Genomic DNA, 24,533 nt, shown 5'->3' with positions numbered 1-24,533 from the left:
TTTAGAGCTAAGCATGCTTCAAAACTAACAGAGTGATTCTAAGCAGCCTTTGAAGGATGGCACAGAATGGACTTATCTCGCTGCTTTGGTTTCTGTTTGTATGCCTTATTTGTTATTGCTGAATCAAAACTGTAATGGGAGTCCTTTAACATAGCTCTAATGAAGGCTTTAAGCATATTGGGTCAGCTCGAGGGACTATAACGTGTGTGCCCTATGGAATAATGAAGAACATGGGTCTTCAAGGGTGTTGATGTCACTTGTTTTTCTTGTTAGTTTAGTACTCTTAGAAGCATTGCAAAGTAAACATCTGCTTTACAGGGTGGACCTCTGAACAGCATGGAAATCCACTTGGGAGAGGGAGGCAGGCGCTGGCATAGCAAGATTCAAGTCAGCATTTCCATATAAATAGCTGTGTATTTGAGCACTTCCTCTTGTTTGGCTGAGGGCTGACCCTGCTTGTGGCAGTTCTTTATTTGCTCCTTCTGAAAGCGAGAGTGAGGACTTGGAAGATGTGTTTCAATCACAGTGTAAGAAGTGTAAGACCTCAGTGTCCAGCCCTGGGGCAGCAGCTCAAGAGGGATGTGGAGCTGTTGGAGCGAGTCCAGAGGAGGCCATGGAGCTGCTGCGAGGGCTGGAGCAGCTCTGCTCTGGAGCCAGGCTGAGAGAGCTGGGCTGGGGCAGCCTGGACAAGAGAAGGCTCCTGAAGGGGAGACCTGAGAGCAGCTCCAGTGCCTAAAGGGGCTGCAGGGAACCTGGAGAGGGGCCTGGGCCAAGGGCCTGTAGGGCCAGGCCAAGGGGAATGGCTTGAACCTGCCCGAGGGGAGACTGAGCTGAGCTCTTAGGCAGAAGCTCTTCCCTGTGAGGGTGCTGAGGCGCTGGCACAGGGTGCCCAGAGAAGCTGTGGCTGCCCCATCCCTGGCAGTGCTCAAAGCCAGGTTGGACACAGGGGCTTGGAGCAAGCTGCTCCAGTGGAAGGGGTCCCTGCCCATGGCAGGGATTGGAGCTGGATGAGCTTTAAGGTTCCTTCCAACCCAATCCATGATTCTGTGAAGAAGCTTAAAAAACTGAAACAAATCCCCTTAGTTAAATTTACTTCCAAGCTGCGATAGATGCATTCTGGCAGCCTTTTAAATATGAAAAATGCCAATGAATTTGACATGTTTAGCTTTGAGATACACTATCTCAAGCACTGATTGATACCACAGTGCCTTTTGCACATGTTGCAGCTCGAGGGTTATTCAGTAACCCCCCCCTCCATCTAAGTGAGAACAACTCACCAGCCTTAATAAAACAAAGGCGAGCAACATGTGAAGAGTGCAAATAATCTAAAATGGTCTAATTTCCCCCAAAAGGTATAAACACACACAACTGTGTATATAACAGCAGGCATTATTCCACTGATCCCCCAAGGTTGTTTATATAGCAACAGGCATTATAACAACGCTTTCTGTTTTCATTATTGCAGTGCTTAGTCATCTGAAGGCCAGCCAATGCTCCTTCAGCCTCTGAGAAGTCATCCAGGATCTTGTAAAACAATTAACTATGTCATTTGATTGAATCTTGCCTTTTCTAGTTCTCTCCCAGCGGTTGACATCCTCTGAAAGCCTGATGTAAATGCTTGGCTCCCAACCAACCCTCCAAACTGGGTTGAAAGAACACTCTCGCTTCTATTTTTGTTTGTAGGCTTTCACATTTGGGGAGCAGATGGCCTTCTGAAATGCCTGATGCTAGCAAGAGAAACTCCTTGTTTAGCTGAAAAGGATGCAGGATTGCTTTTGACTGCCTTAACAGTGCGTAGTGTGGTAGTGGGTTGAGTCCACTTGTAGAGATAGAGCTGCAACACCAAGGACCCATCCGCCTGCAGTAGAGACTAAGGGAAGTATTAGAACTGTACGGTCCCTTCCAACCCAAACCATTCCATGATTCTATGATAAGGGCAAATTTGGATGTAGGCTCCAATATTAGGCATAATATGTATTAAAGGGGCTGGTATTTTAAGCTTTATTAACATAGGTTGAGCTGTGAGACTGCTTCCACATGTCTTAGACCAAGATGAATAGGGCTGGGGAAAGAATATGCTAAATGATGAACAGATGAAGTCAGAATTAGAGCTATTCTGTGCTCCCTCAAAAAAGGATATTCCAGTCCAGGTACTCTGTGGTTTCTGGCTGGGAGTAAATGTATGTGCTTGTGCACCATTAGTCATTAAATCCTGCTACAGGAATTAGTGTAGGAAATGGGCTATTCTTCTTTGCATGTAAATGCAGGATATCATTCTTCTTCTGAAGAGGCAGCTCCTTAGTGGCAAGAGCCTTAATTTTGGTCTTGGGTGCAGTCTGATACTCTCCAGAAATAGAAGGATAACTAAATGGCTTCTTTAAAAGGCAACTTATTAGGAAACTCAAATAGTTCTATTCCTTCTTATCTTATGGGCTGTATAGGAGAGTAACTGAACCTTTGCAGGTTTGTATTTTAGTTAACAAATGAGGCTGCTGTGAGTATCAGGATTTGATGAATAGATGTTTTACCATGGAACTGTTGCCTTTAGGAAGGTGTTGAGCTTTTATGTCTTCTGATGTGATTTTAATTAAGTAGAACAGTCTAGGTGGCAAAATAAATACTTAGAAGGTGCTTGGATGGCAGTGATTTAGAGACACCCAGTTAGAACTGGCTGCTGCTGAGAATTGACACCTTCCTTCCAGTAGAAGTTCAAGCCATTGCACTGAAAGGAATGCAGGTACTGGGTGCTTTTATTGAGATCCCTTCCAACCCAAACCATTCTATGATACTATGGTATTTCTTTTTCCTCCTCTTCCTAAAGAGTCTAAACCAGCTATGCCTGGCTTGTTATGAGTTAAGGGGTTTGTCGTGCCTCACCTACAGGTGATACTGTGGTTGTGTTGGCTGGAACAGTTTTCATGGGTTTTGATGGAAATTAAGTGTTTAAACACTGTATTAGAAAGCTGATTCAAGTTTTAAGAGTAAATCCCCCTTTCATTTTGAGAACCATTGTCTTAAATACAGTTTGTTTTCTCTCAAGGCTGAGAGAGCTGTGTCTCTTCAGCCTGGAGAAGGGAAGGCTCAGGGAGACCTTATTCCCATGTGCCAGGAGTTAAACGGTGTCTACAGTGAAGCTGGAGACTCCCTTTTGACAAGAAGTCCTATGGAAAAGCCAAGGGGTGATGGGCACAAGTGACTGCTGGGGAGATTCCCAATGGACACAAGAGGAAACTTATTATGATGGGAGCAATAATCCATTGGAATAATCTCCCCAGGGAAGTGGTGACTCCCCAGCACTGAACACTGTTAAGACTGGGCTGGACAGGGTGCTGGGCATCCAGTCTAGGTCATGCTGTGCCTGGAAAGGTTGGAGCAGATGATCCCTGAGGTCCCTTCAACCTGGGATTCTGGGAGCTTTTATGGTAGTCTGTGATGTTGGAATAAATAGCAAGTGTAATGTTAAATACCCCCTAGTATGATAGGCTGATCTTCTGCAAAGGTAGCGTTGCCCTTAGTATAAACTTAATATCCTCTTTCTTAAAATCATAGAATAGTTAGGGTTGGAAAGGACCTTAAGATCATCCAGTTCCACCCCCCCCCACCATGGGCAGGGACACTTCATGCTAAACCATGGCACCCAAGGCTCTGTCCAGCCTAGCCTTGAACATTGCCAGGGATGGAGCATTCACAGCTTCCTTGGGCAACCCATTCCAGTGCCTCAGCACCCTCACAGGAAAGAATTTCCTCCTTATATCCAATCTAAACTTCCCCTGTTTCAGTTTTAACCCGTTACCCCTTGTCCTATCACTGCAGTCCCTGATGAAGAGTCCCTCCCCAGCATCCTTGTAGCCCCCTTCAGACACTGGAAGCTGCTCTGAGGTCTCCACGCAGCTGCTCTGCTCCAGGCTCAACAGCCCCAACTTTCTCAGCCTATCTTCATACGGGAGCTGCTTCAGTCCCCTGATCACCCTCATATTCTTCCTTACAGGTACTTCCTGAATTTGAGGACAGAACCCCCAGATTTTACAGGAGCAGTCTAGGCAGTTACTGATAGTTTAAACACTGTCCTCCTATCAATGTCTTTTCCTAATGCTGAAGTTGCTCACTTTGTCCCACTGGATTTGTAGCGTCAGATGTTTGGGGATACAAGTAAAGAAAGTCATCAAGTTGGATGAATGTGGAGTTTTCCTTAATCTTAGAGAAACATGACTATGTACTTTAAAGCTACATTTGAGTAGCTACTTCGTTACATCTTTGATTAAATAACTTCGAATGCTGTTAGTTAACATAGAAGCCAGAGTGACAAAGCCCAGTAAAATGTAGCTTTGAATCTTCTCTTTCAGATGAGTAAAAGGAGTTAATCAGTGTAATTGAAAGAAATTACGTAGTGAGATTATTTTTCTCCTGAAACAAGTGCCCTGAAGTTCTTCTGGTTTGAACTGTTTGTAAAATATGATGCCTGTCTGAAAGGGGCCACAAGGATGCTGGAGAGGGACTCTTCATCGGGGACGGTAGTGGTAGGACAAGGGGTAACGGGTTAAAACTGAAACAGGGGAAGTTCAGGTTGGAGATAAGGAGGAAGTTCTTTCTTGTTAGGGTGCTGAGGCGCTGGCACAGGGTGCCCAGAGAAGCTGTGGCTGCCCCATCCCTGGCAGTGCTCAAGGCCAGGTTGGACACAGGGGCTTGGAGCAAGCTGCTCCAGTGGAAGGGGTCCCTGCCCGTGGCAGGGGTTGGAACTGGATGAGCTTTAAGGTCCCTTCCAGCCTAAATCATTCTATGATTCTATGATCTCCTCTGCTACACCTTGTTTCTATGGAGTAAGTGTTGCTAATAACTGCTACAAGAGCAAACTCGGACTCCTGTCTGATGTCTTCCTTGTTTTCCAATTAATGTTAGCTACGTGTTTTGCTCAATGGAGTAACGTTTCACACAGCACTTGGGAAAACAAAGCTGCATATAGGAGCTGAATATTGAAAAGGAAGTGCAAATAGTACTTTATTACTTGAGCATCATTAATGACTTACAGTCCCATGGTGAATACAGGGTTATAAACATGAGCACAGGTCTTGGCCACTTGCTCCCTCAAATTAAAACGTGTGTTTCCATGGATGTCTGGGCCTGTAATACCCTGAAGAAACAATCTCATCTTTAAATAGAGCGCTGCTTTAGCAAATGGCACTTGGTTCCTTTGGAAGCTGAGCGTGGGGTGGATGGAAGTGGGTGATGTTTAATAGCAACAAATGAAATCTGAACTCGGTTTCTTGGGAGAATCCAGACAGCAGCAGTCACCTCCTGCTTTTCTTTTCCCACCTTTTCAAGTCTCATGAGCAAAGCATCTGTCTTCTCCCTACATCTGCCTCGTCTTAAAATTGATTTTGATGTTAAAGGGCACTTGCATGAATTCTACTGTCACAGGTCACGGGTAAGGGTTATTGCTGTTGTTGTGTCTTGCTGATTATTGGACGAGGTGGAATAACTATCCTTGTATGAGTGGTATTGGTTGTTAAAAGATATTAAACTGAAGGAAAGGTGTTAGGAGAAATGCTTTATGCTTTGGGGAGGAAAAACCCCACAGTTCTTACTAATGGTGAAGCCTTCCAGTGCCTAAAGGGGCTGCAGGAAAGCTGGAGAGGGGCCTGGGCCAAGGGCCTGTAGGGCCAGGCCAAGGGGAATGGCTTGAACCTGCCCGAGGGGAGACTGAGATGAGCTCTTAGGCAGAAGCTCTTCCCTGTGAGGGTGCTGAGGCTCTGGCACAGGGTGCCCAGAGAAGCTGTGGCTGCCCCATCCCTGGCAGTGCTCAAGGCCAGGTTGGACACAGGGGCTTGGAGCAAGCTGCTCCAGTGGAAGGGGTCCCTGCCCATGGCAGGGATTGGAGCTGGAGGAGCTTTAAGGTCCCTTCAACCCAAACCAGTCTGGGGTTCTATGGTGCTTCCATTTTGTATTTGCTGCATGTGTCGTGGGTTCTGTCACTCAGTAGAGGTGGAGGGATTCCTCTTTCAAAGTAGGTGGGACCACTGCAAAGTAGGAGTTAACCTTGTCACGTTGATGGGGAGGTATTTTAGGAACCAGACTAAAACCTGGGAAATAACTCATGGCTCCGGTGCTTCAACTGCTTTTTGTCTGCCACTAGAAGGCAGATGAGTTTTTCAGCAGCTCCTGGGTTTACGTCTATGTCTGTTTTGTAAGTGCATCATCATCATCTTCTGTTGATACAGACACATGAGACAATATGGCTTTGGCTTTAAGCTGTTACGAAGCCAATATAGAATGTGGTTTATAAAGTTAAATCACATTATTTTCCTGACATCCCAACTTTGCTTACCGTGCATCTCTAGTGTTTGCAATAAGTAAATGGATTGTATCAGAAACAGTGGTCTTGTTCATGTTTGGATACAGGAATCTCACATACATTCCTCTGATCTTGGCTGTTGGCAGTGGAGCGATCCCTTAATCCAGCACTTTTCATGCTATGAAACCTTAGAATTTAAGAGTGCCTATAAAAAGGAATCATCTCTGAATGTTTGATTGTAGTGGGAGGGACAACGTGATGGTTTTGATTTGTTTTGCTGGTTTATTTCTTTTGCCCCCAGGCTCGTGCTTTGGTTAACCAAATCCACTGTAATCCCATCAGGAGAACGTGGTGATCGAAGAGTAATTTATATTGGATGGTTGTCTTAATCCAGGTTCTGTCATTGCAGCAGCAAATCTGAATCCAAGCCCACCATATGCCTTGGCTGGGTCCATATGGAACTAATAACCTGTGTAACAAATGGCCTCTTGTTGTACAAACCAGTGCTGAGGTTGATTTTCTTCCAAAGCTATTTTTCTTCCTCAAACTCAGAAAAGCATGGAAAGCATTCCCAATTTTTGAGTCTTTTTTGGTCAGAAATCGTTCTAACTTGAAGGATTCTTGCTTGCACCTCACTGCCATCAGTCCTGGAAACAGGTGGGGATCTGAAAAAACAAGATTTAACTTGGAATGGGATTATTGTGGATGGGGATTGGAGCAAGCTGCTCTAGTGGAAGGTGTTCCTGCCTGTGGCAGGGGGTTGGAACTGGATGAGCTTTAAGGTCCTTTCCAACCTAAACCATTCCATGATTCTGTGGTCGTTCCATGTTACAGTAACTACTTCAGTATCCAGTTTGTGCAGTTACTACTGTATGTGTGCAGTGGAGGTCAGCTGTGGCTTCTAGAGGGTGATATCTGCTGTTCTAGAGGGTGTTATCTGCTGAGAACTGTGTATTATGCTGATTCCTCTTTATCCTGCTAGTCTTAAAGATATAGGAACTTAGGGATATTTTAGTTGTCATATTTTAACCACACAAGGGATAAATTTCCCTGCAAAGTTTCCCTAAGTGTTGGGATTCGCACTTGAAAGGCAGAGTTTTCCCCTTCCATGTGCTTTCTTTAGGAGGTATTTTTAGTTGGGGAGCTTCTTATTTAAGCCGTTTATAACCACCAGCAGTGACAGTTTTGTTGGGTACTTCATTTGATAACCTGAGAGTAAAAGCAAGTTTGCGTGGTGTCAGATACGGAATCTTTTCCTTTCTGTTTGCACCACCACGGGAGTTAATACTTGGCTTAAAGTCAGTCAATGCTTGAAGCCTTTCTCTTAGTTGCATTCATTGTATATGAATGCTGGGTTTAATTATGGGAATAATAGAAGCAGTTTAAATGTTGATGGAAACTCTGTAAGGAACAGATTTAGACCAGTTATGTGACAACATGTATTTGTACCAGTTGATATCACTGTACTAATTCCAACATACATTGATGCGCTCAGGGGTGACGCACACAAATACATGTTTGGAGTCAATGAATGTAGAACATCGTGCTGAAATTGGGTCTTTCCACCTAATGGCTGTGTTTTTATTAAGCTGAGAGGCTGTTCTCCTGTTCCAGATAGGAAATGGAAAAGGTGTAATGAGCTTTAACAGTCAGATTGATTATTTTCTCCCTGTTCGTGGGTGGCTTTTGCTAATAGGAGGTTATGAGTATTAAATGGGACATTTCCTTAAGGGGACTGTTTGATTATCCTACACTTTCTTTGAAAACCCAGTAAATTAACTGACCAGAATGTTATATGCATTGGAATGTGGGATTTGGAAAGCAGTGCTAATTTTGGCTTTCTTTTTCCTGTTTCTATAGCTTAGATATCAACATGGGCTGAGTACTCCAGATCTCCGGCAAACTCTTCCTAACCTGAAGAACTTCATGGAGCTCGGGCTAATGGTTAGATGGTAAGTGGAGTTTTGTAATTACAAAGAAAGAGGTGGATGCTATATCATATTTACGTAAAACCAGTTAAGAGCTTCACAAAAGTTAAGCATACTTGAAGATGATGACTTTCCCAAGCTACAGACTATGGAAATGTCCACAATATTGCACTATTTGTATGTGCTGTTTTATTTTCTAGATGATGGGCCCATAACCCTTCTCAGAGGGGTAGGGAGATGCAGGGGGAGGATGTTTGAAAAGCAGCGCTCTTCACTAGAAGGAGGTGAATTAATCATCATAGAATCAACTGGTTTGGGTTGGAAGGGACCTTAAAGCTCATCCAGTTCCAACCCCTGCCATGGGCAGGGACCCCTTCCACTGGAGCAGCTTGCTCCAAGCCCCTGTGTCCAACCTGGCCTTGAGCACTGCCAGGGATGGGGCAGCCACAGCTTCTCTGGGCACCCTGTGCCAGCGCCTCAGCACCCTCACAGGGAAGAGCTTCTGCCTAAGAGCTCATCTCAGTCTCCCCTCGGGCAGGTTCAAGCCATTCCCCTTGGCCTGGCCCTACAGGCCCTTGCCCAAAGCCCCTTTCCAGGTTTCTTGTCAGCCTTGTTGAACTTCATGAGGTTTGCACTGGCAAAGCACAGTTTCAAAGCCCAGAAACACTGGTCCATGTGCGCTCTAAACTGGTGTCCAAATCAGTTGTTTTGGGAGGAGAGTCTTGGCAAAAGAAAAGAAATACAGGAGTAGAAAAAGGAACATCTTTGAGCAATGCTGTAAAAAGTGTTGCCTGATGGAAATTCAACTTAGCCAACTAAACAGTGGAAGTAAACAGGCCCTGAGAAAAGGCAGTGCAGTCCCTTGTGCTGTTTTATTCTGTCAGTAGTTTCAAGCACAGCTGAAAAGATTCTCCTTGCTTTTCTTCTTATCCCCTAGCAAGATGCATAACAGAAAGCTTTTTTCTTTGGGGATAACATTACTTTGAGGTTTCATGTGGTATCCATCACTGTGATATAAAAACACCGGGATGGTGTGTGGTCCCCTCAGCAAATCTGGAAATGAAGGACTGAAATATCAGATCCATGGCTTCTATAGTGCTTGTGTGCACTCATCAGTGGAGGGGAGGGTACAGGTTGTTGATGTTCTCTTCTGACTTCAGTAAGCAGTGCTGGGATGTTAAATGGGAATCACTTTCCACATGGAGCTACCTGTAAGGTACTGTGAGGGTGCTGAGGCGCTGGCACAGGGTACCCAGAGAAGCTGTGGCTGCCCCATCCCTGGCAGTGCTCAAGGCCAGGCTGGACACAGGGCTTGGAGCAAGCTGCTCCAGTGGAAGGGGTCCCTGCCTGTGGCAGGGGTTGGAACTGGATGAGCTTTAAGGTGCCTTCAACCCAAACCAGTCTGGGGTTGTCTGTTCTTCCCTTCCGACGTGTGCTGCCTTTGAAGAACTGATATTGGAAGCTTTAGTTAAGCCTTAGTGGCTTTGCTGTCATACAGCTGCTTGTTTTGTTCCTATAGGTGATACACAGTCATTAGCAAGACAAAACACATTTTTTGGCTGGATAATATTTCAAAACAAGTAGAAATATGAAGCATGGTTCTCTGGGAGTATCATGTTCCCTCCTCCCTGTCTGTCTATGCTTCATTTCCTTCTCACCTCCAAAACGTGTATGAAGAGTTGTTCATTTTTAACTTTTTTTTTTTTTAAGGCTAATGATTCTAAACAATGCTTCTTAGTACTTCCTACTAATATACATGGAAATGGGGCTTTACGGGGAGTCTAGCTCAAGGGGAAAACCGGCTAGACTTCCCTAATTGAGCCTTGCAGTTGAGCATACACATAGCAGAGTACAGATGCCCACTGTCTTGTGGATAATATCTGATTACAGAGATTTAAACAAGCTGAAAGGCCAGCTGCCGTTAAAATGAAGATTTGAAGGAATTTTTTGTTTTCAGCATGTTGGAGGTGAGTTACATTATCCCCAGTCCCACAAACCACAGTCCGTACAGTAAGTCCACGTCATCCTTCACTTGCAGCATGGGAGCAGGAACATAGAGTCACAGAATGGTTTGGGTTGGAAAGGACTTTAAGATCACCTTGTTCCACTCCCATGCCAATGGCAGGGACACCTCACACTAGATGAGGTGGTGATGGGTTTTTCTTATCTACAGAAACACTCACACTGCCTGGTTGGTTTGGTTTTGTTGGGGTGCTGGCCTTCAGTTTCCTTTCTTAGCACTGTAGCTGGGTTTTGGTGTACTTAAATTCTGTCAAAGCATAATCACACTGGTAAAAACCAACACTTACACTGTAATTAGTTTCTCTTTGAACAGGACTGGTTTTAACTCCTGGCATGTGCATTGTCCTGATTTTTGCTTTTGAATAGAGACATTGCTCTGCCATTGGGAATGGAATTGAATCCCCTACATATGCAGAGTGGTAACAGGAATACACAGTTATTTCAGGCTTAACCTCTTCCTCTTGTAAGCATCACAGAATCCCAGACTGGTTTAGGTTGAAGGGTCCTTAAAGCTCCTCCAGCTCCAACCCCTGCCATGGGCAGGGACCCCTTCCACTGGAGCAGCTTGCTCCAAGCCCCTGTGTCCAACCTGGCCTTGAGCACTGCCAGGGATGGGGCAGCCACAGCTTCTCTGGGCACCCTGTGCCAGCGCCTCAGCACCCTCACAGGGAAGAGCTTCTGCCTAAGAGCTCAGCTCAGTCTCCCCTCGGGCAGGTTCAAGCCATTCCCCTTGGCCTGTCCCTACAGGCCCTTGTCCCAAGCCCCTCTCCAGGTTCCCTGCAGCCCCTTTAGGCACTGGAGCTGCTCTCAGGTCTCCCCTTCAGGAGCCTTCTCTTGTCCAGGCTGCCCCAGCCCAGCTCTCTCAGCCTGGCTCCAGAGCAGAGCTGCTCCAGCCCTCGCAGCATCAGTGTCTAGTTTTAAGTACAGAATAGTTTCTTTACCCCCTTCAGATTACAAGGAAACGCTGCCTCCAGCTTTTGTGGAAGATCCCATCTATTTCATGCTTCTATCAGAGCAAATTTATCTTTTCAGTCTTTGCTTCAGCCTTTCCTTTCCCGGCTGCTCTGGGGCAGCCTCTGTCCCCTCTGAAGGTTTGTGGAGTCCAGTGCCTTTGCCTCGAGGTGTACTTGTGTTGCTGCTGGTCCCTCTGCCTGGTGAGCTCTGGGTTGTTTTGGTTTCTCAGGCATGACACTGAAATGATTAATACATGCTTTCACATCCCAACATGCCTGATTTATTACAGCGAGCTTGCAGGTCTACAAGCTCTGCTTCCCTCTTCATCTCTCTCCTGGCACCTATATTCTGCTGTATTTACTTTGCTTCCCCCCCTACATAATATTACTTGTACTGTATATAGACAAAATCAAGACAGATCTGTTGGTCCCTGCGCACACTGTGATGGAAGCTACAGAACTGCCTCTTTTTCTGATATCAACTCTGGGTGTCGACTCTTAAGGTGAAAGATGATGAGACAAAGTTGTTGTTGATTTAGGCTGTCTGGGTTGTGGTCCCCAAATCTTTTCTGTTTCCTTTGGGATTAATTCTCTCTGTTCCCAGTCTTTCTTTAGTCCTGGAATCTCACTGACTTCCAGAAAAGCAGCTCATTTTTAAGATTAGCTTTTGCTGAGGCAGAAGGCCCTGTGCAGCTTTCCTCTTAAATCCTTTTTACTTTGGAGCACACGGTTTACTCCAGCTTTTGAGACCAAACTGTACATGTTGATCCTTGTTTTATTCCCTTTTCCATGTTCGGATTTATCTTGCACAAGTCAGACTCTTTAGGTCATTGCATTAAATCAAGAGGCTCTTTCATTTTCTCTCCTACTCGTCAGCTTAGTTTTATTTACTCTGTGTAAGGAAAGGGATAGCATTTGTGATTATCAATAGCGGGTAAAGAGCACACCACCGACTTGAGCAGTGCAGCGTGAAGAAGGTTTTATTCCTAGTGAACAGATTAGACAAAAGGCTCATGTAATGCTGGCAAATACAAGATAGTCCTTTAGCTCTTGTCTGTAGTCAGGGAGATGTCCTTTTGAGCCTGCATTTAAAAGCTGGACTCAAAACCACTTGCATGCCAAGGCTTAAATCTGTGTTTCGAAGGTAAGTCTTGATTCATGTACTGCTAGCTTCAAGAGGAGCCTAAAACTGAACATTTGAGTCAAGCAAACCCTGGTAGCTTAATTTATGAAGGTTTTCTTTTTGTCTAAAGCGTGTGTCAGAGTTTCTTAGCTGCCAAAAGACCCAGTTTCACCTTCACTTCATGCTGGCAGCCTCCCTTTTGCAGCCCTGTGGCTATTGTGTGTTCTTGAAGCAGGAATCTCCAAGAAGGTGAGAAACTATTATTGCTTTTTAGCACGCTTGACATGATATTGGCTCGGAGCTACGCTTGGAGCTTCAAACCTTTCAGATGGCTATAAACCAACTTAAACACCTTCATTTAGCGTTCTTGCTGCCATGAGGTCATAGTTTGCAACAAAAAAGATCAAATGGTGTTTAACTTATGATTTTTTTCTTTGGGTAAGTATTCTCATACCAAAGAGCTGTAGCTGTGGATACTGGCTTGGGGCCAGACAATCAAGATTTAGTATTTTGACCAGCTGTGATCCAGTAATGTCCCTCCGAGGAAACATTTTGTGGGGAGGAAAAGATACATATTTGAGCCTGTGAACTGTATTCTGTCTCTCATAGTGCTTTACAGTTTCTCCGAGCCCCTTTGCAGCCAGCTTAAATAAGCACAAGTGAATCTCGACTCAAGAAACCTTTTCTGTTCGATTGAAGCTGCAAACAGATTCCAACCAGAACGGCTAAAACAACAGCTTCAGAAGTGGTTGTGTCCTGCTTCCATCACTTTATCTCGCCTGTTTACAGCATGGAGTCTGCATCTTGTGCCTGAGGGCTGCAAGAATGCCCAAACGGGCTATTTATTAACAAGTGAGAACTAATATTTGGGGGGAAAAGCAGCTACTTTGTAGTTTTGCTGCCAGTAAAACTTAGAGCTGAAGTTAGGCTGTTATGAATTGGCTTTTGAGACTTGAATGCAATTGAAACCTTCAGGTTGGTGGGGATGTAATTCTGTTATCTATAATGTCCAATAAATCTGAGGCTTTTCTTTTCTAATTCAGAACTCCTGCTTCCTGATAGGAACTGTACACGCTCCCATACGGAACCACTTCGAGGCTGATCCAAGTTGATGACTAAAAGTCCTTAAGGCCTGATGGCAGCTCATCAAATCAGGTTTTATCCTCCACTAGTGACAGGCCAGGTGTCCACACCAGTTTGCTGTGTCAATGTCAATGACCAAGTAATTACCTGTGGCTGGAAGCTGAACTAACTCAACTCTAGTAATTCAGGTCAAGCTTGTACCTTGGAGTAAAGGAGAATGCTCCTGCAAGCCAAACTCTTGTCACTGGTGACAATACCTTACTCTAAAGTTTCTGGGAGATAGGATGGTAGTTTTCTAATGTGACTTGCTTTCTTACTATATTTTGTGTTAATTCCATAAGCTGTGAAGCTGATAAAGCATCTCTTTCCGTGGGCTTTGCTTTGGTGCAGTGCTATGAATTCTGGTAATAGTACAGCCTTTTCCTGAAGGAAAATGCAAATGGAATATAGAATCATAGAATAGTTAGGGTTGGAAAGGACCTCAAGATCATCCAGTTCCAACCCCCTGCCATGGACAGGGACACCTCACACTAAACCATCCCACCCAAGGCTTCATCCAACCTGGCCTTGAACACGGCCAGGGATGGAGCACTCACAACCTCCCTGGGCAACCCATTCCAGTGCCTCACCACCCTAACAGGAAAGAATTTCCTCCTTATATTCAATTTAAACTTCCCCTGTTTCAGTTTGAACCCGTTACCCCTTGTCCTGTCACTACAATCCCTGATGAGTCCCTCCCCAGCATCCCTATAGGCCCCCTTCAGATACTGGAAGGCTGCTATGAGGTCCCCACGCAGCCTTCTCTTCTCCAGGCTGAATAGAGATCCGCCATCAGCTGCCTGTTTTCATGAAGAGCAATAGCAAACTAGTCTTTCTGAGCTCTGTGCCTGTCTGTACACGTTGCTTTTGATCCAAAACCCTCAGTCTGACTTCTCATTCTCACCTGGAGGGAGGTGATGGAAGACCCCTTAACTGCTTAACCCACTGTACCTACAGCCATTTTGGTTTGATTTTACTTGCCTGCAAGATTCTGACCGTGGTTCTACTTGGTATACAGAGAGCTCTTCATCTTCTAATGTTTGCTTTATGCAGACTTGTCATACGGCCTCACCTAGTTGCCTAGATTCTCCTTCTGGTTGAGAAGAGGCATCTTTACAGGGTGGCTTTCCACTGACTATGAATGGCTCTCAACAGGGGATTTGAAAGAAGCTGTGGCTGCCCCATCGCTGGCAGTGTTTAAGGCCAGGTTGGACACGGGCTTGGAGCAAGCTGCTCCAGTGGAAGGAGTCCCTGACTGTGTCAGGGGTTGGAACTGGATGAGCTTTAAGGTCCATTCCAACCCCAACCATTCTATGATGCTATGATTATTTATTACCCACCCTTCTCCCACACTTGTTTCTTCTCTAGTGGCTGTGGAAGGAGCCTGGGCAACGACCCCTTAGATGGCTGATCTCCAAAGCCCTTTGTGCATATTGACTTTTATCTAAGTGCCTTAGGTAATACTTGATAAGCACTTAAGCCATTCTATTGTCTTCATTTCTGCTTTCCCACATTTGGGCCGTTATCCCTGTATTTATTCCTGACTGAAGCTAAACCCATCCCGTTTGTATTTACTGGCAGCAATAGATGGTTTGTGGAATCTGCCCACGTGTGTCTCCAGCAGCTTAAAACCTGGTTCTGCGCTCTTAAGCAAGATCCATTTCATTGCTTGTAGTTTAAGGATCCTGCCTGCAAGTGCCTTTTGTTCTAATTCATTACTTTGAACACTTCCATGATAAATGAAGATCATTCCTACTTTACTGCCCTATGGGGCAGCCCTCATGTACTCTATTAACTGGGAAGTTATTTTGTGGATGAGGGAGATTAGCTTTGTATTGCTGATACGTTCAGGCTGTTAGATCACTTAGTATACATCATCCTGCCACTTCAACTTACTAAGGAAGGGAAGATTTTCTTTGGCTGCTGGTCTAAAGAGGTATTGTTCAGGCATACATAACGTGTTAGCTTGAATGGCCTTGTCATAACAAGCTCTTTAAAAACTCTCCTGGTCCTGCAGACTAATTAATTTCTCACTCATTTGCCTCTAAGGCCTACATTTACAAAGGAATTTGGGCATGTTTCTCTTTAGGAGGAACTTAGATTTATATGCCCACCACAACAGTTTGTAAAGCGGCTTCTCCTGAGCTAATTGGAAACCACAGTTCTCACGTTGGTTTACTCAGACACTGAAATTTCTGCTGCATAGGAACGTTGTTGTTGTGCCTACATCGGGCTGATAAGCCCTTGCTGAAAGGCAGTTTGGGGTTCAGCAGTTAGGCAGTTTTATGCATGCTTGCCTTTGCCCTTTAAAGCATCTAACCTAGGAGGAATGAACTTGAGCAAGTTGGAAGGGACCTTAAAGCTCCTCCAGCTCCAACCCCTGCCACGGGCAGTGACACCTTCCACTGGAGCAGCTTGCTCCAAGCCCCTGTGTTCAACCTGGCCTTGAGCACTGCCAGGGATGGGGCAGCCACAGCTTCTCTGGGCACCCTGTGCCAAGGTCTTGTCTCCACCACCACAAATACAGCACTTGTCAGCATCTGTGGCACATTCTGCCTTCTGGTTTGCCACCTCCATTGAGAAGGCTCCAAACCTTTGCAAACCAAGCTGCAGGTGCTGAGTTTGCCTTATAAAGGGCTGAAACAGCAGTAGAAGAGGAAATTTAATGGTTTTGCTGCTATCTCTCTACTTCACTGTCCACAAGCATCAATTCCAAAAAGCAACTGTTCCTTAAGGTAGTTTGAGGGCTTTATGGAAGAGAAGAAAGCTCCATGCATTTATTAAAGGGCAGCCTGGGAGGAGGTGAGATGGGAGAGGAAAGTAAAGAGTAGCAGTACTCCATGCTGTCCTCCTATGGGGATGCTGCTTTTTCTCAAAGAGCCTTTTTGCAATCTACCTTATCCTATTTATAAAGGGGAGCAAGAAAAGAAAAATAACATGGAAAAGGATCCATGCTAGGGACTGCTCCCAACTGCTATTCCAAGATTTTCTCCTGCATTACAGCACCCAAAATGTGTCAGGCCTTGAGTAGAAAGAGTTTCTTTTTAAACGGAGCTTAGACTCATACTGACAGCAGTTGAATCTTGGAGTTATACATTGAGCACATCAGGAATAGCTGTACTCTTTATTTTTAAGTTTGGAAGGAAAATGAAGCAGTTGCTTTAGTTAATGTACAGCACACTATTTGCGTATAGCCTGGTGATTGTGTTTGGATAAGGATTAAGCTGATGAAGGAAAATTCACATAACACACCCCAGATGATGTGATGGGGATGTTCCAAGTTATAGAACCTGAGACACAGTGTAAGTGGCGTATTAAATAGGAAAATCAAACTTGTAAATTAAGCTTGATTAGTTCGTGTTCCTCAAGAAACAGAGGTTGATGTTTGTCCAAAAAGCTTTGGAATGATTGGCACAGGAAAGGAGATCTGGCAAAGAGAATCCTCTGTAAATAGCAACGTTTAGTGTGTTTTTACTCCTTTGTGTAACTGTCAGGAGAGTCCACTCCTGCAAGAAGTCACTCTGAGAGGACTCAGACTCACTTTTGAGGAGTTTATGATGGCCCAGGACAGGCCCTAAATACATAAATGTGCGGTCAACAGCAGTGATTCATAAATCACAGCTTCGTCCCATAAAATGGTGTTAACAGTCCGAATTAACATAATGCGGTGGTTTCTTGGGTGATTGACTTCAAACCATAGAGCTTCGTAAATGTTCCTACAGGATCTTCCTGGTTTTCAGTAAAGCTGTCCTCTGGGGTGTCTTCTGTAGTTCAGACAGCATTAAACACGTTTAGGGGTTTAGCACTTCAGGATACAAGTAGTTGGCCAAACGGAGCTTGGAGTTGTGATAAAGTAATTGCTTCAGCCTTTGGTTAAATGTCTGTAGTGCTCATGAACGTGCCTAACAGCTGTGATTTATCCTTTCCTTCTTTTCCAGTGATCGACACCATACATCCAGCGCGATTCCCGTTCCAAAGAGACAGAGCTCTAGCTTCGGCAGGTTGGATATTGGCTTTTCCAGTGGGCTTCCTTCTCCAGATAAAGGACTCAGAAAACGAGCCAGCACAGGAAATGAGAGACTGCAGCACAAAACTCCTCCTTCGAGCTACAACTCTGCTTTAACACAGCCCGTTGCCATCACAGCCCGTGTAGGAGAGTTAGATAAAAAACCTGGATCAATATCTTCTTCCTTGGATACCTCTATGGACTCTGCGAAAGGAAATACCAAGAAAGGTGAGAACTTGTGCAGCAGTTTAAATGGAGAAAGCAGGAGCTTAAGCAACACCCAAGACCAGCAGGAGTCTTTCCTAGGACGTACTAGTGCAATAAATGGGGCTTTCCTACCTGGTGAGTGCTCTGGCACCACAAGCAACGAGCAGCCCTGTGAGTTCCGCCCCACGCTCAACCCCGTCCTTTGCTGCACCGTGGAGCAAGCAGAGGAGATCATGGGGATGGAAGCGACGGGGTTCAGCTCGGGAGATCAGCTCGAAGACTTTAACTCCATCCCAGTGGAACACGCCGTGGCGGTGGAGTGTGATGAACAAGTCCTCGGGGAGTTCGAGGAGTTCTCTCGGAGGATCTATGCACTGAATGAGAACATGTCCAGCTTCCGCAGGCCAAGGAAGAGTTCGGACAAGTGAGCTGGGACCAGGGGGTTGATAGCAGACATGGAGGTGAAATCAGTGATGTGGGAATAGAGACAAAATTGCACTTATTCTTTATATTAATTATATGAAAAAGAAAAATAAAACCAGCTAAAGCTATTTCCTATGGTGGTAGACAAATGGACTTGAGCACCATAACACAGGATCATGGTATACTCACAGCCCAGGTACATTTTGATTCTGCTTCCAGTCCTCTTATATGATATTTATAATCTGTTGGAAGGTTGGTTTTGGGTTGTTTTTTTTTTTTTAGGCGTTGGAATCCATTTATAAAGGCTTTCCTGAAAACACCTTTTAGTGCTGATCAGGCCCCTTCTATGAGTATTTGTTCAGAATTATTCCTTAGAGTTAAATTTATTTTAATCCTTTTCAGAAGAAAGAAGTTAATTTAAAAGCACATTTATGGTAAGATCTCTTTACCTTCTCCCATGTACTCCTGTGTTTTCTTGAGCAATGTAGTCAGTGTTCCAGAAATACCATGGATATTTGTTCTCTTTACCATTGGACAGCTTTCTCTTGGCTGTGCTCTGTAGCCTTTCAAGTTCTAGTTTGCACTGATGGGTCTTCAGTTGGTGATGTGAACTTGCCAGAGAATGAGCACCTCTGTGATAGGTGCAGTTTCCTTGCACCTGATGAATCAGGAATGACATTTACTCTTCTCCTTTTCCCTCCTTCTTCATACTGTTCCTACCAGTAGAAGCCTTGAGGAGTAAATCACCTCCAAGGTTCCATATAAGTCTCAGCCTGAACATTCCCCACTTCAACCTCATCAGTAGAGACCTAACAAATGCACTAAGTGGGGTTCAGTGGCCACCCTTTGAGGTGTCTAATGGGGTCCATGTGCCATGAGACACTTCACAAGAGCCTTCATAATAAAACCCAGCCTGAAAATGCAGTCAGCACTTCGGAATTAGGCAAATCTGTGAAATCTGTAGAAAGGAGGCACTCGGCATCATTCATCTCAATGAATACCCTTTTAACCATATGTATTTTAAAGGAGGAAACCTCCAGTGCTTTGCTGGAGATATGCTTTTGCTCTTAGGTAGGTTACCACTGGCACATGTGTTCAGCTGCACTAATGGGAAAGCAATTTGCAGCCTCTTTAGTGATTCCTGGTATTTGTTTCAGTTGGGATTTCATTGCTCTTTGCTTTCTATATTGTATACCCAAGAATTGGGGCTCGGGTTTGAGCTCTCAAATATAAAGATATATAGCAGAATAAACACCACTTCTTCATGCCTGGCTTCTCCCCCCCCCGCCCCGGTCTATGCTTTCTTTTGAACCAACAACCTAGTCTTTCTCCTAACTTCACATAAGGCTAGCCTAAATTAACTTCTTCAAATGTGGATATGTATAACCTCAACTATCTGTTGTCAAAGCAAGACATGTATGTGAGAACCAATATACATAATAGTAGCACTGTTCTAGAATATGCATCTTTCCAGGTAACACCTTAATGATTGTATTAAAACTATATTCACATTCCTTCTGTTAGCGTTTAAGGGTTGTGTCTGCAGTCGTGTTGCTGGATCAAGCCTTGCTACAGTGATTCATGGTCTTTGGTCTGTCCCAGTAGGATGTGCTAGGTGGAAACAGAAGCAGGGGCCTCGATTCTGTAAGTCATTGAGCATGATTTCAGGTGCAGGCTTGGGCATGGACACATTCATGAGTATCTTCTCCCTTGAAGAAGTTCCTTTTTTCCAGCCTCATGAAGAGCTTCCCCTAAGGAAAAGCTGCAGCAGCATAAAGCATTGACATGACCTTTGAGGAGAGATAGGTAGGAAGCTCTTGCCATGCTTTGGTGTAGATAAGGAAGAACTGAACACCTGAAAGCACACCACTTACTCATGAAGTGGGGAGAAGATACTCTGTCCTGTGACCTTACCTTCCCATCTTCTGATAGCACTATAATGTTAGGTGAAATTGGGCAACATTGAATCAGTTGCAGGACCTCAGAGCAGCACAGGCCTGTTTGTAGGCACCTTCTTCTCTTTTCCTCTATGACAGAAAGGCATTAGCTTCTGTGTGGTGGTGACTTTTCAAAGCAACCCAAAGAGTAGTTGTGAAGCCGCTGTGTTTCGTAGGCAAACATGGAGCATCTCCGTGCAATTCAGCCACGTGTGAGATTAGGTCCATAGAGCATCAGTGGGGCTTGGGATTGGTTTTTGTCACTAGTTTCAGATTTTCTCAGGTTGCACCCAACCAAATGAAGTCATTTCCTCCCCCTTGATGTCCTATCGTTGTTCCTGTTTGAACCCTGTACTGGTTGATGTGTCAGACACGACGGTTCATTCCTGCATCTGCCGCATGAGTCTGTGACGGGGCTTCCTATGGATGTACCTTTAGTAGCCCTAAACTTGTCCCTGTGTTTCTCTTCCACTTTTAACCACTTTCCATCTGGAAGCTGGTGTGAAGGGGGACGGTGTCGTGGGGCTAGTTAAAGCATTAACAAACCTCTCATTGCTGTGAGGATGGGGTTGAACCCCCTCCAACCACCTCATAGCCGCTGCCTTTGTGTTTATTTCTTCCCCCCCCCATTTAAATAGCTTTGAAAACAGCATAGTGGGAGAGAAGCAAAGAGTAGGTTTGAAGGTGAGATGATCTATCACAGCATGCTTTCAACTGGCAAGAGCCTTTCAGTTCCTGCACAGCTGTGACACTGTTAAATGTCTGCAAATGTCTTCAAGTGGAGACCACATTTCATTGCAATCCTTTCCCCTCACCAGGAATTCCTGACATTTTTGAGATTATTAGTTTTGGAAGAGCGTATCCCACTCTATTTTTCTAGCAAGCGCAACAGCGTTGGCTTCTCCTCGCTTGACCAGGTATTGAAAAGAAGCAAACCCGGAATATCCCCTAGGAAATGCCACATTCAAACCATGTTGGTAATTGCAGGAAAGCTCATCTGTATTTATAAAATAAAACTGATTAGTATCTCTCCACTTGTGTGTCTTCTCTTCATGGCTCTTGTTTGTTTTCCTTCCAAGCCTGATTTCAACCACAGTGTCCTTCCCTGCTAAAAGCACTCATTGACTCATCATTCAGCGAGCCCATATTGATCCGAATGGGAATATTTGGGCAAAGAGGATGTGCTGAAGACCTGGCTGCTTTGCTGGCTCCAAATCCTGATTCACACGAGATGGTAACGCAGTTCTGTTTCACTCTCCTTCCAGAATGATGGCATGCAGCTGCACAAACAGCTAGAGGCTTCGGTGGGGCTGGAGACAGATGGATTTGCAAAGCTTTATGGACAGTGGAAACATCGTGTTCCCTCATCAGGGAGACATCCCTGCTCCTCCCGCAGCTCTCTGATCTGAGCTAACAACATGTGTCCACCTAAAGAGCTGATGTTCCTCTCAAACAGGAGTCTGCTGCATAGGTCCTGGGAGGAGACTGTCCATGGCATGGAGTTGCTGGTGGGAAGCAGAGTAAAGTGAAGGTGGTTGGACTTGGTGATCTTAAAGGTCTTTTCCAACCTGGCTGATTCTATGAAGAGCTGCAGAGACCATCCAGGTATCATTGGGGTAACAGGGTTGGTTTTGATGTTTTATAAGGTTTTAGTTTTCCATTCAATAATAGGAAAACTGATCTTCCGCTCAGGAATTGTCAGATGTCAGCTCTGCTGCTGCTGAAATCTGTCAGAAAGTAGGGCCAAGCCAAGGGGAATGGCTTGAACCTGCCCGAGGGGAGACTGAGCTGAGCTCTTAGGCAGAAGCTCTTCCCTGTGAGGGTGCTGAGGCGCTGGCACAGGGTGCCCAGAGAAGCTGTGGCTGCCCCATCCCTGGCAGTGCTCAAGGCCAGGTTGGACACAGGGGCTTGGAGCAAGCTGCTCCAGTGGAAGGGGTCCCTGCCCGTGGCAGTGGTTGGGACTGGATGAGCTTTAAGGTCCCTTCCAACTCAAGCCATTCTATGAAGGCAGCAGATAACAGCAGCATGGCGTGGTGGCTGCGTTACCCATCCCTATCCAGACTTTAATCCCAGCTCTGCTTCTTAACAGCTCTGCTGATTGTGGGTCTCCTTGGCCTTCTCCATTGGAGAAGCCAATATCCCTCCTGCTGGCTGCTTTATTGCTGCCAATGCTGCTGATGCCAAGTACTTCTATTTTCAGCTGAGACTTACACATGCTACAAGCAATGGAGGCACTTCGGGGAAAGAAAATCTTTTCCTTGCAGGGTATATCCTAATGGAGGATGCTTATGGACTTCTTTGCCCTTCCTCAGTGAAACTCTGCAGGAGAAGCCTGTTATCCTTTCTTTTCAGCCCTTGTTTTACTGTTCTGCTTTCAGCACCCTGGCTATGGTTGTTGGCCTGAAATTAGGCAGAGAGTTTGGGGTTGTCCTCTGTGATTTCCTCTGACCTGCTCAGAACATGGCTCCTGGCTTTGGGAATCATGGTCTCATTGTAATCGTCTCCCTGCAGATTTGCAGTGATGGTGAAATTTCACAGCAACCTGATCCATCCTCCATGGTTTAACTGGAGACATGAGCATGCTGGCAGAGAGACAGGGGGACCCTTATGTGTGTCTGTTTTCTATGGCTGTGGTTCTGTGTGCCCTGTGTGGGACCAAGAGCGAAGGATTCCTGGCAGATATGGGGCATCTGCCAGACACAGTGCAGATGTTGTGATAACATCTTGGATTCGTGGTAGTCTCACTGAGGTCCTGCTTTGTTTCACAGTTTAAACCAATGCTGGGAGGAGCAGCAAGAAACCCAGTTAGGGCAATGTGTGTGTGAGCCCAGAAACCACCCCTGTGCTGGGCTGCATCAAAAGGAGCATGAGCAGCAGGTCATGGAGGGGATCCTGCTCTTCCTTGAGCACCGCTTGAGTTCTGCTGTCCTCAGCACGAGAGGGACGTGGAGCTGTTGGAGCGAGGCCAGAGGAGGCCATGGAGCTGCTGCGAGGGCTGGAGCAGCTCTGCTCTGGAGCCAGGCTGAGAGAGCTGGGCTGGGGCAGCCTGGACAAGAGAAGGCTCCTGAAGGGGAGACCTGAGAGCAGCTCCAGTGCCTAAAGGGGCTGCAGGGAAGCTGGAGAGGGGCTTGGGACAAGGGCCTGTAGGGCCAGGCCAAGGGGAATGGCTTGAACCTGCCTGAGGGGAGACTGAGATGAGCTCTTAGGCGGAAGTGTTGGAAGGGACCTTAAAGCTCATCCAGTTCCAACCCCTGCCACGGGCAGGGACCCCTTCCACTGGAGCAGCTTGCTCCAAGCCCCTGTGTCCAACCTGGCTTTGAGCACTGCCAGGGATGGGGCAGCCACAGCTTCTCTGGGCACCCTGTGCCAGCGCCTCAGCACCCTCACAGGGAAGAGCTTCTGCCTAAGAGCTCAGCTCAGTCTCCCCTCTTTCTTATTGCACCTTTATCATCTCCCTAATCTGGTTTTGCCATCCAGTCTGGGTTTCATACTTGTCTGCTACCAGATGGAGCCCTCCTGTTACAGATCACCTTTTCTAGACCTTAAATACTGATCAAAGCAAGTGCAGCTCCATTACCTGCACCAAAACCTTTACCTTTGCTCCTATGTGTATCTCTAGCATCCTTTCCCCCGTGATAGCAGGAAATGCTCTCATCTGGAGTAGGTGGAGGGCCCTGTTGGTTTAGCTCCAGCTTGTTTTAACAGCGATAACTTTGTCAGCAGCACACGGTGTGACAACACGAGGCCGTTGTTTGGCTGCTCCTTTGTCCACGGAGGAGACTTGTTCGATTGGGGTAGGATTTGTCCTGGGCGAGAAGTCCAAGATGCTGTCAGCTTTGTTGGGAACTGCAGATGGCCGAAGAGGGAAGCTTTAATCCTCCCTGCCCTGACGTTAGCCAGATATGAGGCACTGGAGGATGTGAGCTGATTAGCACAGGGCTGCTCAGTGCAGTGGAGCTTCCAGCATTAATGAAGAGTATTTGTGCCTCGGGTGAGTGTGTGTCAAGTTGGGACCAGAGGAGTAGAGCAGCGTTTTCATGCTCTTTGGCTGAGCATCTCAGAACCTCCGCCACTGCTGTGATTTTCAGCGTAGGAAGTAAACCAGATGCAGTCGACCCTTTGCTACCTGCCAAAGGAAAGGAGACCCAAAGCTTTTCAGCATCTGCATTAGAGGGTTGTCAAGCACTGGAACAGCCTGCCCAGTGGTGGAGTCACTGTCCCTGGGGGGATTAAGAAGACATTTAGATGTGGTGCTTAGAGACGTGGGTTAGTGGTGGACTTGGCAGTGCTGGGGTAATGGTTGGACCTGATGATCTTAAAGGCCTTTCTATAGAATCCCAGACTGGTTTGTGTTAGAAGGGACCTTAAAGCTCATCCAGTTCCAACCCCTGCCATGGGAGGGACACCTTCCACTGGAGCAGCTTGCTCCAAGCACCATCCTACTTGGCCTTTACAACTTTACCAACCAAACAGGCAGCCTGAACAACTTTAGCAAAGCCATTTCTTTAGAGAAGGAGTGTAAT

The 24,533-nt window shown here is 45.8% G+C and overlaps 1 protein-coding gene across 3 annotated transcripts in view; it reads left to right on the top strand.

Moving 5' to 3' along the window:
• Window positions 1-21,044, top strand: part of UVRAG (UV radiation resistance associated) — a 92,332-nt gene extending 71,288 nt beyond the window's left edge. The window contains exons 14-16 of one of the 3 annotated variants that reach the window (XR_010612510.1): window positions 8,150-8,241; window positions 10,108-10,184; window positions 17,376-17,461. Coding sequence is in view for 2 of the 3 variants with exons in the window: in XM_065678911.1 (XP_065534983.1) it covers window positions 8,150-8,241; window positions 17,376-18,078 (795 nt within the window). In the remaining variant the exon portion in view is untranslated. Of the gene's footprint in view, window positions 1-8,149; window positions 8,242-10,107; window positions 10,185-12,445; window positions 12,565-17,375 lie in introns of all 3 variants that reach the window. The other 2 variants (XM_065678913.1, XM_065678911.1) reach the window with 2 other exon arrangements.
• The last annotated feature ends 3,489 nt before the right edge of the window (window positions 21,045-24,533 follow it).

Source organism: Lathamus discolor, chromosome 4 (assembly GCF_037157495.1).
Source record: "Lathamus discolor isolate bLatDis1 chromosome 4, bLatDis1.hap1, whole genome shotgun sequence".
In the NCBI taxonomy this organism is placed as follows: domain Eukaryota; kingdom Metazoa; phylum Chordata; class Aves; order Psittaciformes; family Psittacidae; genus Lathamus; species Lathamus discolor.
The sequence above is the reverse complement of the archived record's forward strand: the minus strand, read 5'-3'. Positions and strand labels throughout refer to the sequence as shown.